Below are 14,426 nucleotides of genomic sequence, written 5' to 3' on the forward strand. Positions count from 1 at the left end.
CTTCATTTTCCATAGCTTCAGGAAGTGACAAATATACTCTAAGTTCATAGAAATATCTTCTCTTTAACTTCTACTACTAATAGTCCTAATAAAAACTACATATGGGGAACTCCAATACTTAAAAAAAAATAAATTGACAAAGCCTGACAGTTATTATCTGAGAATTAGGAACACGTAGCTTTAAAAAAAAAGCAACAAAAAGAAAAACAGGCAGGCTCAGCCATCATCTTTGATTTCCCATCCTTTATGATAGCTGAAAATGCATTTTCATTCCCGAAATACAAAGCAATGGATGTAAAAGGTATTCCAGTTTATCATTCCTCTTCGCTGATATAAATTTAGGAGTATTTCTTCTTGCATCACAATTTCATAAAGAATATTTATTTGAAGAAACTTTCCAAGCAGGTCAAAATGGACTATTAATTTTATGTAGCATTAAAACACAGCCTTTCACGTATTTGAGAGTGACTCAACTTCGTAAGACTTCAATTTGCAAATATATTTCAAGATGGAAGTAATTTCTGCAGCACAAGTTAGAGGAGATTGAAGAAGGTAAGCATCTGTCAAAAGCAATAATCTAGGGAAAAATTAGTAAATAAAAAGCACTATAATGGAGTGTTGAGGTTGTTAATCAATAATTATAGTACTTCGACAGGAAGCTTTCTCAAGAGCCTCTATCTTCTGAATATTCAATTATGAAAGCATGAATCAGGTGTTGAATACAACTGTATTTAGTGTGTCTATCACATAATATGTTCTTGTACTATTTCACCAGGGAACGATGTTAACAAATTCTTGAGCTTTTAATTTGTTTATTTTTTAACACTTGAATCCTGATTAGCTAGTTCTAATTAAGTGAGCTCTGATTTTACATGTCAATTACATACGATTCTAGATCAAATGGTTAAAACCATATGAGACTGGGTAATGACAAAAAAGTATCCCAGGAAACAAGTATTAGTTGCACAGACCTCTTGGGTTTACATCTACCATTTCATTCTCAGGTTTAGATACCAGACTTCTTTACAGTTCACATCTAAGCAAATTTAAAAGAATAAAGGAGGTACACAGCAGCAAAACTGTGCAAACTATAGTCCTAATTTTCAAGGATAAGGAGCTTGAAAAAGAGTGCACCATTAGTGCACTAGTGCGTTTTTATTATTATTGGAAAAAAAACAAGTATTTAAAACTAGACCAGAAAGGCATGAGGTATTCCAATGAAGAAAAGTAGTTTCAAAATATTAAGAACAAATCTGAAATTATACAGCAATACAGGCATTAACTCATCTGCTTTTCACTACCCAAGTCTGGACTATATCAATGCACCTGAGCCCCTGGGATGTACAGCTAACATGAAAGACTTGCTGGCAAGAGGTTCTGCCTCCTGACATCTCACAGGCTCAATCTTTGGCAAAGAGCACAGCCATGAGGCATCGGGCAAAGAGGATGTTTCACTTGAGCTAACAGAAACAACTGCGCTGCTAAAGACAACCAAGAGTTCTAACAGTGCTGCTGCATAAGCAAGTGATGCAATCGTAACGTAATGTGATACCTATACAAAAATGTAATGGCTTAATGGCATCCTCCTTCCCTCAAAAACTTACAGCCTTCATCCTTGAATCTATTTCCAGTGGGAACCATTAGTACCATTATCCGATGGATAATCAGAAAGGAATGAAGAGACATGAAATGGTAGAAGGCTTAACTCAGGAATGGGAGGGAAAAACATCAAAAAACATGAAGCAAAAGAGAGACAGTCTTTGAATTAAACTTACATAAAGAATTTTTGTTTCTTCTGGTAAAGACATTTATGTAATATCCAGTTAAATACCTACATATAGGTATTGACAGTCTGCTTGATGCATCTCTGTGTGTGTCAGTAGTCACAAAAAACACCCTCACCACCCATTTAAATTCTTAAGAAGGCAACAGTAAAGAAATTTCAATGCACGGAGAAGCTAAATATCCAGTCTCCTTACTGTTAACCTACTCTATCCTTAAAATGAACTTGTATTAAACCATTGACAGAAATAAATACTGGAGTCACATATTTAAAATAGCCCAAAGTGCAGCCAGGATATCTCATTTGCTACCCAGCTGCCATTTTACATCCCTGTATTTTGCTTTAACAATAATTCATGTGTGTCCTTACACACATACACAGCAATGACTGTACAGCTGCTTAAGCGCATCGTCTACTAATACTCTTTCAACACGACTCAAGTTTTTTGCTACATCAAGGTCTTCTGCCTGCAGCTGTTCCACATGGCAAATTCCCTTTTCAGTAAATCAGTGTCCTCTTCCAGAACAGATGCAGAAATACAACTTTTAACGAGAATATACAATACCACTTGATTTTTAGAACAAAGTATCATTTCACACTCTCAGTTCTCATAATTCTGTATTCAAATGATGCTTTTAATTGCGAAGGGAATTCCATAACCCTTACATTCTCAGGGAAAATTACTATTTTTTTTCCCCTGGAGCTTGAGAACAAATCCAGTACACTAACAAAGGGTTTTTTTGTTTTTTTTTTTTTTAAATGAGCATGCTCCAGCTGCTATTTCAGAGCACAGTTCTAAGCTGCAGATAGAAAACCCCTTGCTCACTACAGCCCCAGTTCTGAGAGACAGTCTGTTACTGAACTAGATACAGGATTTGAAAGTCAAATTAAATGGTTTATCTACAAACTGAGCATTGTGAAAATCTGATTCTAAGTAAATTGGTCTAAAAGTGATTAGTGACATACATCAGTACCATAAAAGAGATTTCAGACAAGCTGTTCACATGTTCACGCACCTTTAAGGAAAGCATTATAACCTTTTAAAATTTAAGATGTGTCCTATTTTGCTATACTAATTTTTATTTCCATATCTTTTCATGTTGGATGCTTCAAAGTATCCTGCATAATAACGATGTTTAATTCTCAGAGACTGCACCAGTGTTGGTAACTTGTAGAAGCAATGCAAGTCTACTACACACCAGAACTAATAAATTCACAGAGGATACCTCTATTTCCCTATGGAAAAACAACACAGAAGATGATGATGAAAAAATCTCACTCCACTGGAGAGAACAAAAAACTCAGCATTCTGGCCTACTTAAGGCGATAAGTCCAGAGGGAAAGCCTCTAGCCATTAGACAGAAGGCAGCATTAGAATCACAGCAAATTAACAACAGTTTGGCAAAGGCAAACAATGGGGAAAAAAAAACTTCCAAGTCAAACAAGAGTAAGACAGACTTTTTATGAGACCTACTCTTGCAGATATGCCAGTCTAATCCATACAGTTTAGTAAAAATTACCTAGTACACAAAAATTACTTAATGAGTTTATCAGACTAATGCTTTCTTCTATTCATTACTTCCTGGTCTCAGATATATATATATATATATATATATATATGTACGTATATTGGATTGTTCAATTTAAATTTTTCATTTAAAAACACAAACATTTGAGTGGTGTAGTTTACTTGTTCATACTTCATCGTTTATAAGAAGGAAATACACATCTGCTTTGAAAAAAAAAAACAATACCTGTAAATTTCTTTGATGCAAATTGAAAAGTCATCATTTCTCTATAGTTAAAGATACAATAATTAAATAAACATGGCATAATAAAACAGAAAACAGAGGGGAAATCACCACTTAAGCATATACAACTGAATGGGAAAAATAGAACAGAATTTACAAAAATAAATTTTTAGAAATCATCTTTATGTTTGTCAGCAGACAAGCATAAATCTTTCATACTAGGTGCAAATCATTTTGTGATTCTCTTCTCCTACCTGACCAACCTTCTGCTTATGTCCAAAATGATTCAGTAAAGCTTCTGAACATTTTAAGCACTTGATATTATTTATATCACACACACATACACACACACACACACACACACACACACACACACACAAAGTATTTGGACCACCAGTTTAGAATTCAGGCATACATTTAAATGCATCTGTTACACTACAATTAATTAAAAGTAGAATAAAGTATCAGAAATACAGGATTTCATTGTGGATCACTTCTACTTAAATGACTTGGAATAGTTCTGATCCTTTTTTCTTATTTTTAAGAAACATTAAAAATCCCAACCTTCTTTAAACCAGTCCATTTCACTGGCCACCAGATCTAGAGTAACCTGGCAATCCAGTTTTCATTTCTGATACTCAGACACACACTCAAGAATCTCACTGATATTAATATAAGCTCATCAGCAAAAAACTGCTGAACAGCTACCCATCAGGTTCAGACAGCCTTAATTTGACTTAAGAAAACCATATTCTTAAAACTACTAAGTGAACAACTCTTTCCATCTCTTAAAGACCACAGCTGTGCATACAGCAATTACTAATTTGTACTCTGAGTATCCAAAGTAAAAGACACTTCTGGTATTTACAGGAACAGAGGACTATTCTATGCTTAAAGAAAAAAACAAACCACCCAATACTTCTTACTTGCTTACATCAACAGAACACCAAGTACTATTTGTATCTATAAAATTAATTCAACTCTTGGTTTTTCATGACCTTTTTTTAAAAAAAAAAAATAAAAATCTATAAATATTACACAGTAGCAAAAAAGTAAATCAACAAAAACCCACCACAATGGCGAGAGAGACAATCAACAGCAAATTCTAAGACTAAATCCTTATATTCTTTTCCAGTGCTGTCTCCTCAGACTATTATTAAACATTTTATTTCTGTAAATGAACGACTTAGCAAATTACTCACCGGCAGTGTTTATGTGATCCTGTTAAGGTTTCAATCACAAAGCATTCTCCTTCATTGAGACAGTATGCAAGATCCTTGTCTTTGCATGGCTTAAAGTGCTCAGATCGCTCAGTGGAATACGTTGTAGTATCTACACAGAAAAAAAAACACGAGAAAAGAAATGCCTTAAGGCTAAATATTTTTAAACTGAATCTTTTTATGTTCAATACAAGTAATCTCAATAACTTCTACTGATCAAGACAGTCTAAATAATTAAGATACAGCAACAACATAAGGCAAGCAAACTTCAATGTGACAACAATGTTCTTAGCAATAAAGTTTCTTAAAAGAGTCACACAACGAATCTTACATTTGGAAATACGGACAGAAAAAGAGGAACCAAAGCAAAATTCAGTATAATTCCCAACCACTTCCAATTTTCAGAGCATGCCATCTGAAAGTTTAAATTACACATTTTTTCCTCAGATCTCACATCTTTAAACAATGGTAGCTGTCAATGCTGTTGAACAAATTAATACACCTTCATCCACTATTACTTTTTTATTGAAACCAGAAGAATAGATAAGGTTTATTTTCATATTAATATAACTCAATACAGCTTTAAATAAAATACGTATTTTTTTCTTGACAAGAAAACCTCCCTCTCTCTCTCTCACAAACGCATGCAATGAAAGAAAAATCTAAGGTAAAAACAATGCTATTTTGATTCACCTATCACAAAAACTGGCCTAGAATTAAAAAAAAAAAAAAAAAAAAAAAAAAGCAAGGCTCCACAGATAATTTCATTTCAGGTATATCTTCTGTAGGTGCCACCTTCTCTCCGTCTTCCCCCCCAACAAAATTCAGAAAAGTCAATTACAGAACAGTCTGTTACAAGTAAATTTGCAATGCATGGTTAGATGATGAGATCTGGAACAGTCTATCAGCGTATCAGAGTACGCCATCATGCCTTCTAATGTATTTATTTTACCCTTCCAACCCAGTTGGATAAATAAAGACACCAAACCTGTCGGAGGAAAGATGTCTGACAGACAACACTTCAATTCTCTCCAATAAACCCAGCATTTTCTAACGAAGCATAACTTTAAAAGTAGGCAATATCCTTCATACAGAATCCTCATTCTCAAAACCTAAATTCTTACTCACTTAGCTGGGAGAAGGAGCAGGACCTACTTGTAGTCTGTAGACTACTAATGTAGTCTGAAGTTATAAGAGAACAATTTAGCATATCAAAGACAATCAGGAATGTTCTTTTACTGCCAGAGGAATGAGACTGTGTTTGACGCACATGGGATACTGCAAACTGAAAATTACAGCAACGTATTTTCCTTATAACTGAAAACAAAAATAACCACTAAGTAAATAACAAAGTGGAAGAATAAAGCACTGAATTACTAGTAGACATCAATATGTATGATTTCGCAGGTATATCTAAGTAAGCAAATGTGCATTAAAAATAATTAATCGATTCTGTTTCATCCTCAGAAGAATGAACTACAAACAATAAAGAATGATACTTCATAAAGATCTCTCCACCCCAAGAAGCTTGCAGTGTAACCATTAATTCTGAGAGTATTTTAGGGAAAGCAGCGCTAAAAGGTTTCCCTTTCACCCATTCTAAGCAGAGAAAGATTAATAAAACACTTTTAATAATCCATCGTCCCCAAGAGAAATTATTTTAGTTCAAAGTTCTTTGAAAAAAAATAATTAACATTATCCCTTCTGATAATTACACAGATTTAGAATGAGAGGTCCTGCTACACTCCCTGTTACTTTGCTGAAGATGATAAATGTCAGCATCTTTCAGAAATGCAGAGTAGTGGAACTTATGAAAAAGGTACAGGCTATAAAAAACTACTCTTCCTTAATGGACGCAAGCAAGCCCTGTAGTGAAATGTATCAGATTGAATTTTGGAAACTAAGAGACGTACGTAAATGCAAACAGAGACAAGAATGTCTGCTGACATTTCAAAAGAAGATCAGGTTCTGTATAACAACAGTAACTTTAGGTTGAAACAAACATCCAGTCATCTTTTCAGGTCAGTTTCATGCAAGAACATTTGCATTGTCACTGAAAATCTGTGTAATAAATTCATACACGCACATACACAACAGTAATCTATTTCCACTCCTTTTAAATACAGAAAAATGACGATAGTATTAGCACTTGTGCTAATTATGCTGATTATCAAAGGTAACTAGAAGTGTTTGATGAGCAGCATTTTAGCTCCATATGCTTCAGAGAACCGATCACTTAGGTTTGTCAGCTCGCCCTGAAAAAACTACCCATGCAGATACCCTTACGAGGGTAGTCATGTTACACAGACCAAAGCAATCTGAGACGTCCCCGAAGGCCAACAGGAAGAACAAGGAGGCATGCAGTACCCCACAGCACATCTCCGCAGTAGGGATGTGCTCATCCTACTTCACTGCTGTGTGCTGAGAAGGAAGATCCTCTTCCACTCACAATTGCCTCGTCAAGGTCAGCATTTTCAAATTTTAGATTAAACATGCTCTTCAGAGGCTTGGTACTGTATAACTTTTTTCACTTCTCTATTCAGTATTACTCAAGATTAAATCTATGAAATGCAACTGAAGTTTTCAGAAAGCTTAAAATTCTGCTGCTGCTTTCGTTTCACATTGCATTCCTAGTCACACTTTGTTTTTTTAACATATATATGTGGCTTCATTCAATACTGAAAAAATTCATCCAAGAACTTGCTCTAAACATAACTACGTAAGGAACAAAACAATTGATAACGCTGTAGAGACAACCTAGTTTTCTGAATTCCTTTTCTTATAGATTTTATTCTGTTTTGCTTCTTGTTTTGTTTGACCTTTAGGAGCTTGCGAAGTATCCACTATTTTACTGTCAAATCAGAATCTCTTTCAAGGGCTCTCTTTTTATCAGCTATAAAACTTAAGATGAAATAATTTTGTGAATGCTTAATTCATTCATAGTCTTTGCACATGGGTGCCAGACTCAAACATCTATAGGCATCAAAAGGGAGCCTCTGTTAAGCATTCAGATGTCCTTAAATTTCGTATTTAAATGCCAAAAATCCATAACTCCCTAAAGTCTTCCTTCCCCCATCCTACCACTATTTCTTTTTTTTTTTTAATTGCTAAGTGTCCAGGTGTTTCATCTAAAAGCAGCAGGGGACATTGATTTCTGCTGGAATGTTTCTAACTAAAAGGGAATAAAGAATGCTTAGATGCTTTTGCTCTATTTTTACTATCTCATTTTATCTGCAAAGCTTTATCTGCTACTCTCCTACTCCAGATATGGACATACTGCTGTCACGTCTCTGATATGAAATGAACAAGATTTCAGGTTTCAAAGTAAGACTTGAAGATCCCTTGAGTAGTTGGAAGAAAAAAAAGTCATTTGGGAGTGCTTAAGACAATGTCATTAGAAAGTTTTCAGATATTGTTATATTGTGTTATTATATAAAGATGTGCTAGCAACTTGGTATTTTTATGTTCTCTCATTAATTTATTCCACCATGTTTATATCAGCACAGGGTGACTCATTACAGCTAATCTACTGAATGCTCTACAAGGCATAATATAGATACTATAAATACCACCCCCCCCATTCAAGGCTACTAGAGTCATTGTTTTCAGTATCGTGCTCTGATATTAATAAACCTGTAATTAAATAGGACAAATGCAGGAAAAGAGAGAGCGTGAGACTTAAAATACCCTGGAAAACAGTAACATACATGGCAGCTATTTCTAGGTAGTCTGTAGTAGGAGCAAGCATTCCCACTCATCACATTGAGTTTGCCACATTCTGGATTTAGAAACAGATGTTACTGAACACAGCTCAAACAACAAATAACTTTTTGACAATATGAAAAAAAAAATACATCCATACAGCATTGATCTCCTCTTAAACTGCTCTTCCACATACACAGGTGTAGCTGCCACAAAGTGACAAAAAAAAAAACCAAAACCTAGAAAAACAAGGTAAAAAAGATTCTGCTTAACCTTTCTGAAGTTAACAGTGGACAGACATGCAAGCCTCATATTAACATTCACTTATGTGGCTAAAGCAGCAACCTAGTGCATTAGAGATGACTATTTATGACCAAATACAGGTTCTGTGCTAGAGGTTACATGCTGGAAAAACTACTTGTAAAACTCTGCTTGTTTTGAGTTACTATTATGTATTGTCAGCTTTATACATTCAATATCAACTAGACTAGCAAATTGTTATTGATCTGTAACTGATAATTTCTATGAGCTGTTGACTAATACTACAAAAAAAAAAAAAAGTGAGGTGCTTAATTTAATTCAAGGATCACATTTTTAAATGCACTACCAAAAAGAAAGCAAAAAAAATTGCATTTCTTCCTATCACACAACTCCAGTTACAGAAAACAAAACCTATTAAAAAAAGAGCTCCTACTGACAACATATGTTTATATCATTAAACTAAACTATAAAGTACTTAAAATTGCTGAAAGTAAAGCCTCCTTATTTATTACGTTGGCCTACCACATCAGAGATGGCTATTGGTGGTATGGCAGTAGAGACTGAACTGCCAGAAAATACAGAATCATATAGAACGAGGGGAAATGGGCACAAACGGGAACACAGGAAGTTCCACTGAAACACTATGAACAATTTGCTTATTAAACTGTGAGAGTGCCAGAGCACTGGAACAGGCTGCACGGAGAGGTTCTGGAATATCCTTCTTTTGAGATATTCAAAGAAATATTCAAAACCCATCTGGACACTTTCTTGTACTACCTTCTGTAGGGGAGTTGGACTAAGTGACCTCCAAGAGGTCCCTTCCAATCCTTACAATTCTGTGATTCTGTAACTAACTTGAAAAATAGTATTTTGTAGCTAATCTTGTAGCTAAGAATTTGCCCTAACGCTGTTATTGATATTTTTGCATCTGCTTAGCTCTGATAGGAAGACTAGGAGGCATAACTCTCAGAGCTATCTACCTATTAAAGGACTTTCAAGTTACTACTGTGCTATTAGCAAAATATTCTGCGCTCTAGAGAGCTGCTTGCTGGATGCAAACCTCTTACATACTGAACTATCTCTCGGCTTTCTCAACTTGGAAAAAGACAAGCCAAGAAAACATCTGTGAAAATGCCCACCTCATTATATATATTTTGCATCTGAAACTCAAAAAAAAAAGGAAATAAAGCAGAACATGTTTACTTGGCCACTTCTAACCAGAATTTAAAAATCGAATCCTGAATACGATGACATTTCTGTACGTACGTGCAGAACTGCACATCACTCCTGTTCCCTTGTACTGCTCAAACTGAAATTATTGAGAGCTGAATAAATGCAAGACAAATCAGGAAAGAGCCCATAGGACACAAAAGGGTTTCTCCAAAGTTCAGTGGCCAGGTGACGCAGCAACACAAGTAACTAAAGCTCTAAAAGGCTTTAGCGTTCAATGCAAGGAGTTATTTTCTAAATTGAGTCATGACGACTATGATGGGAGCTCTAGGCACAAAGTGCTTCTGCCAGTCAGCCATGTATTCAGGTGGCCTTTGTAGAGCTTCTCATTAATTGACCTGAATTAAATTCACAATGTGAATAAGTGGGGTAGCAGAAATTGTGCCTACAGATCCCCTGCACTGCTGCTCTTTCCTTTCACCCCAGCTGCCTCTCAAACCTGCCTAGCTGAACTGGCAACATCAGAGGAAACAGAAGCCTGAACACCACTGCTGCACCAAAAAGGGACATGGATCAACTCTATCTTAAATAGAGCATCTGAAATGCAGTTAAATTCAATGACTTGCAGGCCAGTATAAAAGCAAGAGGACAAATGAAAACAAGACTTTTTCTGAAATGCAAAATATAGTTGATGCATTGATGTAATCAAAACTTTGAAAAAAAGCAAGCAAACGGAACAGTTCTGTGTAAACTAAAAGAAGCTATAAGGAAGCAAGCTGCAACATGACATCTGTGCTCTGCAATGGATAAAAAAATGAAACCTTGTGTATGAAATCTACAGGAAAAGTGCATGAGAATGTTTGTGATGAAATATTTTAGTCTTAGTTTGGGTACTGAAGAGGATGTTGGTTTGTAGCAAAGCTTAATCATAATATATCAAGAACAGTACCAAAAATGAGGAGAAATAAGTCACCTTAAATAAAAATCATTTTCCTTTATTTTTCGTTCTCAGTTTCAAGTCATCTCAACAGAATTCAAATGTCATTGCTTAGGGAGGACTGCTACTTTTACCTGGATTCAGCTGGAGATCTTTGTAAATAATTTAAGTCCTTCAGAACTTTGTACTTTCAAATTTGGTATACTGAAATGGAAATTTTAAAAGGAAATGTAAAAGAAGTTCAGTGATCTAAATAACCCAATCAAGTTTAAAAGTGGGGTTGCAACCATTATTACACACAGCAAAAAGAAAATTATATGAATTAGTGTCCCAAGTATTCCTTTTCCTTACATCACAAGTATCTGCTCCCTCTTGTGTTGGTGAAGCAAGGACCAGAGGAGAAAGAGACAACAGAGACCTGAGATTATAGAATCATAGAATGGCCTGGATTGAAAAGGACCACAATGACCATCTGGTTTCAACTTAGCTTTGATTTTAACAGCAGGTATTCTGCTGCAGTACCCCATTGCTCTCATTGAAACTTTTTTTTTGGTTCTCTTATGTCCAGCTAATGACAGATAGGGCAATGCCCTGGGAACAAGTAAGAAAACCCAAACTAAATGCTACACAATCGATATAGAAAGTTTCACTGATGTATGAGATGGTTTCTCAGTAGAAATGAAGTGTTTTTCAGATAAATATATCTGAAATTAAGAATGGCAACTTTTTTTTTTTTAATGCTTCATTTTTAATGATGGTAATGACCTTAAAGACCTTTCCAAAATGCTATGAAAATCAGATACTGTGTTCAGGTCTGGGGTTATGCCCAAACCATTGCTTAGAAGAGCAAAGGGGATTTTACTGCTGAGTACAACAGGACGCAATACTCTTGTAGACAACTGGCATAATGCAAATTCTGCTTTCAAGATTTCTTAACCTAAAAGCGAAGAATACTTGAACAGGTATTCACTGATCAATATGAGTTGTCTTTCAACCATTCAGGCCTCTCCAATGCCTTTAATCCTTACTCAGTGATCACGTCACAGATAGCAGCCGGGTAGGTGACACTGTTGTGAAGTAATGGCAAACTACATCCCATAGAGATACAGCTAACATTACCCACACTAAAAGAAAACTTCCTTTCCTTCTAGGAAATATCTGCAATAATGAGTATTTGCAAGTCTTAATACACTATAGAACCAGAAAGTTCTTCTGGAAACACAGCACTGTGTGATTTTATAATTCATTTGGATCATTTACAATTCCCTTAAAGCTGTACGGGAATCACCCAGTGATATATTTGATATTTTATGAATCATTTCTAGAAAATGATAAAGTACTGTAGACTAAAAATAGATATATAATAGAAATGATTTTACTAGTTATAGAGGGAAAAAAAAAATCAACTTTGCAATGTGAAAATATTAATTATCAAGAAGCTATTAGTTGTTTGTCTTACATTTTCCTCCAAGGAATTCAAATAAGTCAAATAACGCACTGAATAGAAGTGAAGGAAATAAGAAATGCAATTTTAACTCCGAACTTGTGCGTTATTCCAAGGTAGACAACCTGAAATTATTCACAATCACATTCGTCATTTTGACATTTTTGTGGTGCAGAGATGCAAAGTCATGCTATGAAACACTGATGTTCTTCTCAGAATTTCCTTTCATAAAGAAACCCATGTCTTCATTTTCAATAATATTATATATATACACATGTAATCTTATTTCTTCTTTATTCTTTTAATTTATTTTTCTAGAACAGATAGAAGACAAGCCTGAGAAATTAAAGTGTCTTTGCAGGAGTCCCTGGTCTGTTAGTGTGTACAAGAGATCTCAAGTTATGCTTGCCTGAAAAATCTTGCATTGCTGCCTGACTATGATGTGGTACTGAGAGGAGTGCATGTGCTGTGAATCCTCTTGACTTTACTGTCAGCACTATAGAACTGCTCAGTTCTATAGCACACAGCTTCCCAATGCAAATAAGATAGAAAGGTAAATTAATTTCAACTTTGGTAAGTAATTGCCCAGTGTTTCAATGTAGCCAAATGCCAGGAACCGTGATGAAAAAGAGACATGCTATGAGCTTCTCATCAAGTGGGTAACCACATCTTCTCAAACTGACACTGGAGTATTCCGGTTAGGACTGAGTTCTGTTAGGAACGTTAGGGGGCACTGCACCTAGTGGCACAACACCTGTACAATTATGTCATCTTGACTTAAAGTAAACAAAAATACATTCCATTTCTGTGATTCAAACCTAAGTCATTGCTTATTATCTGTGACAGTTTCTTCTGCTCAACTCTGCAATGCATTGAAGTTGGTTCAAAAGGAGCTTAAAATAGACGAAACTATTTGGCTCGTGTTCTTAAACTTAGAGTAGAGAATATTAGTGGAATAAACCAATACAAATACATATATACACACACATTTATCTATAAACACCTACATACAAATATCTATCTTGCTAGCTAGGAACAAAGGAGTTAAGGGAAGAAATGACACGAAGGTTACAACTGTAAAGCAAGCTATTTCTGTAGAGAAGTAGAACGATAGAATTGCTCCGGTTGGAAAAGACTTTAAAAGACCATCAAATCCAAGCACAACCTAACCATACAACCCTAACTCTAACATCCCTCTGCTAAATCATGTCCCTGAGCACCACATCCAAACAGATTTTAAACACACCCAGGGATGGTGACTCAACCACCTCTCTGGGAAGCCTATTCCAGTGCTTAACAACCCTTTCTGTAAAGCATGTGCCTCTCCTGGCACAACTTGAGGCCATTTCCCCTCATTCTTTCACTTGTCACCAGTGAGAAGAGACCAACCCCGCTCTGCTGTAAGCACTCTTCAGATATTCTATGAGAGCAATAAGGTCTCCCCTCAGCTTCCCTTTCCCCAGCCCCAGTTCCTTCAGTCTCTCCTCATAGGCCATACTCTCCAAGCCCTTCACAAGCCTCATTGCCCTTCTTCAGACCTGCTCCAGCTCAGTGTCCTTTCTGTACTGAGGTGCCCAAAACTGAACACAGCACTCGAGGTGAGGCCTCACCAATGCCGAGTACAGGGCAGGATAACTTCCCTGTAGTCCTGCTCACCACTCCATTCCTGATACAAGCCAGGATGCCACTGGCCTTCTTGGATACCTGGGGACATTGCTGGCTCATAATCAGCCACCAACATATGGTGGACAATAAGGTAAACTGCAAATTACACTCAGAACTAGTGTCTTCCCCCCATCTCCATAAGCCACAGTGCTATATATCAAGTAACATTTGAAAGCGTGCTCTACACACCCAATTTGCTGTAAAGGTCTAATTTTATAGGCTGTCAGTACAGCCATCATGAGCAAAGAAGCACAAGTCTCATATCAAATAGATTCAGTACCTGATGAGCAAGTTTCAAAAAGATGCAATTTACAGAAACACAGAATTACTAGTTAAAATCCACTATATAATCTATTAATTTTAATGTTACATTAGGAGTTAATATCACTATGTTCCTCCTTGAATGCAGGTGGTTCACAGCAAGGCTGACTGGCAGGTGACCAAAACACAAACACAGCTTTTTTTATATAAAGCTACTGAGAAGATAAAGTAT

At 35.9% G+C, this 14,426-nt stretch overlaps 1 protein-coding gene across 3 annotated transcripts in view; it reads right to left on the reverse strand.

Moving 5' to 3' along the window:
- Positions 1-14,426, reverse strand: part of NRG3 (neuregulin 3) — a 357,744-nt gene that overhangs the window by 202,413 nt on the left and 140,905 nt on the right. For all 3 annotated transcript variants that reach the window (XM_085229478.1, XM_085229477.1, XM_085229476.1), the window contains exon 2: positions 4,737-4,866. In XM_085229478.1, coding sequence (XP_085085604.1) covers positions 4,737-4,866 — 130 coding nt within the window. The remainder of the gene's footprint in view (positions 1-4,736; positions 4,867-14,426) is intronic.

Source organism: Meleagris gallopavo, chromosome 8 (assembly GCF_905368555.1).
Source record: "Meleagris gallopavo chromosome 8, MGAL_WU_HG_1.1, whole genome shotgun sequence".
NCBI classification, from domain to species: domain Eukaryota; kingdom Metazoa; phylum Chordata; class Aves; order Galliformes; family Phasianidae; genus Meleagris; species Meleagris gallopavo.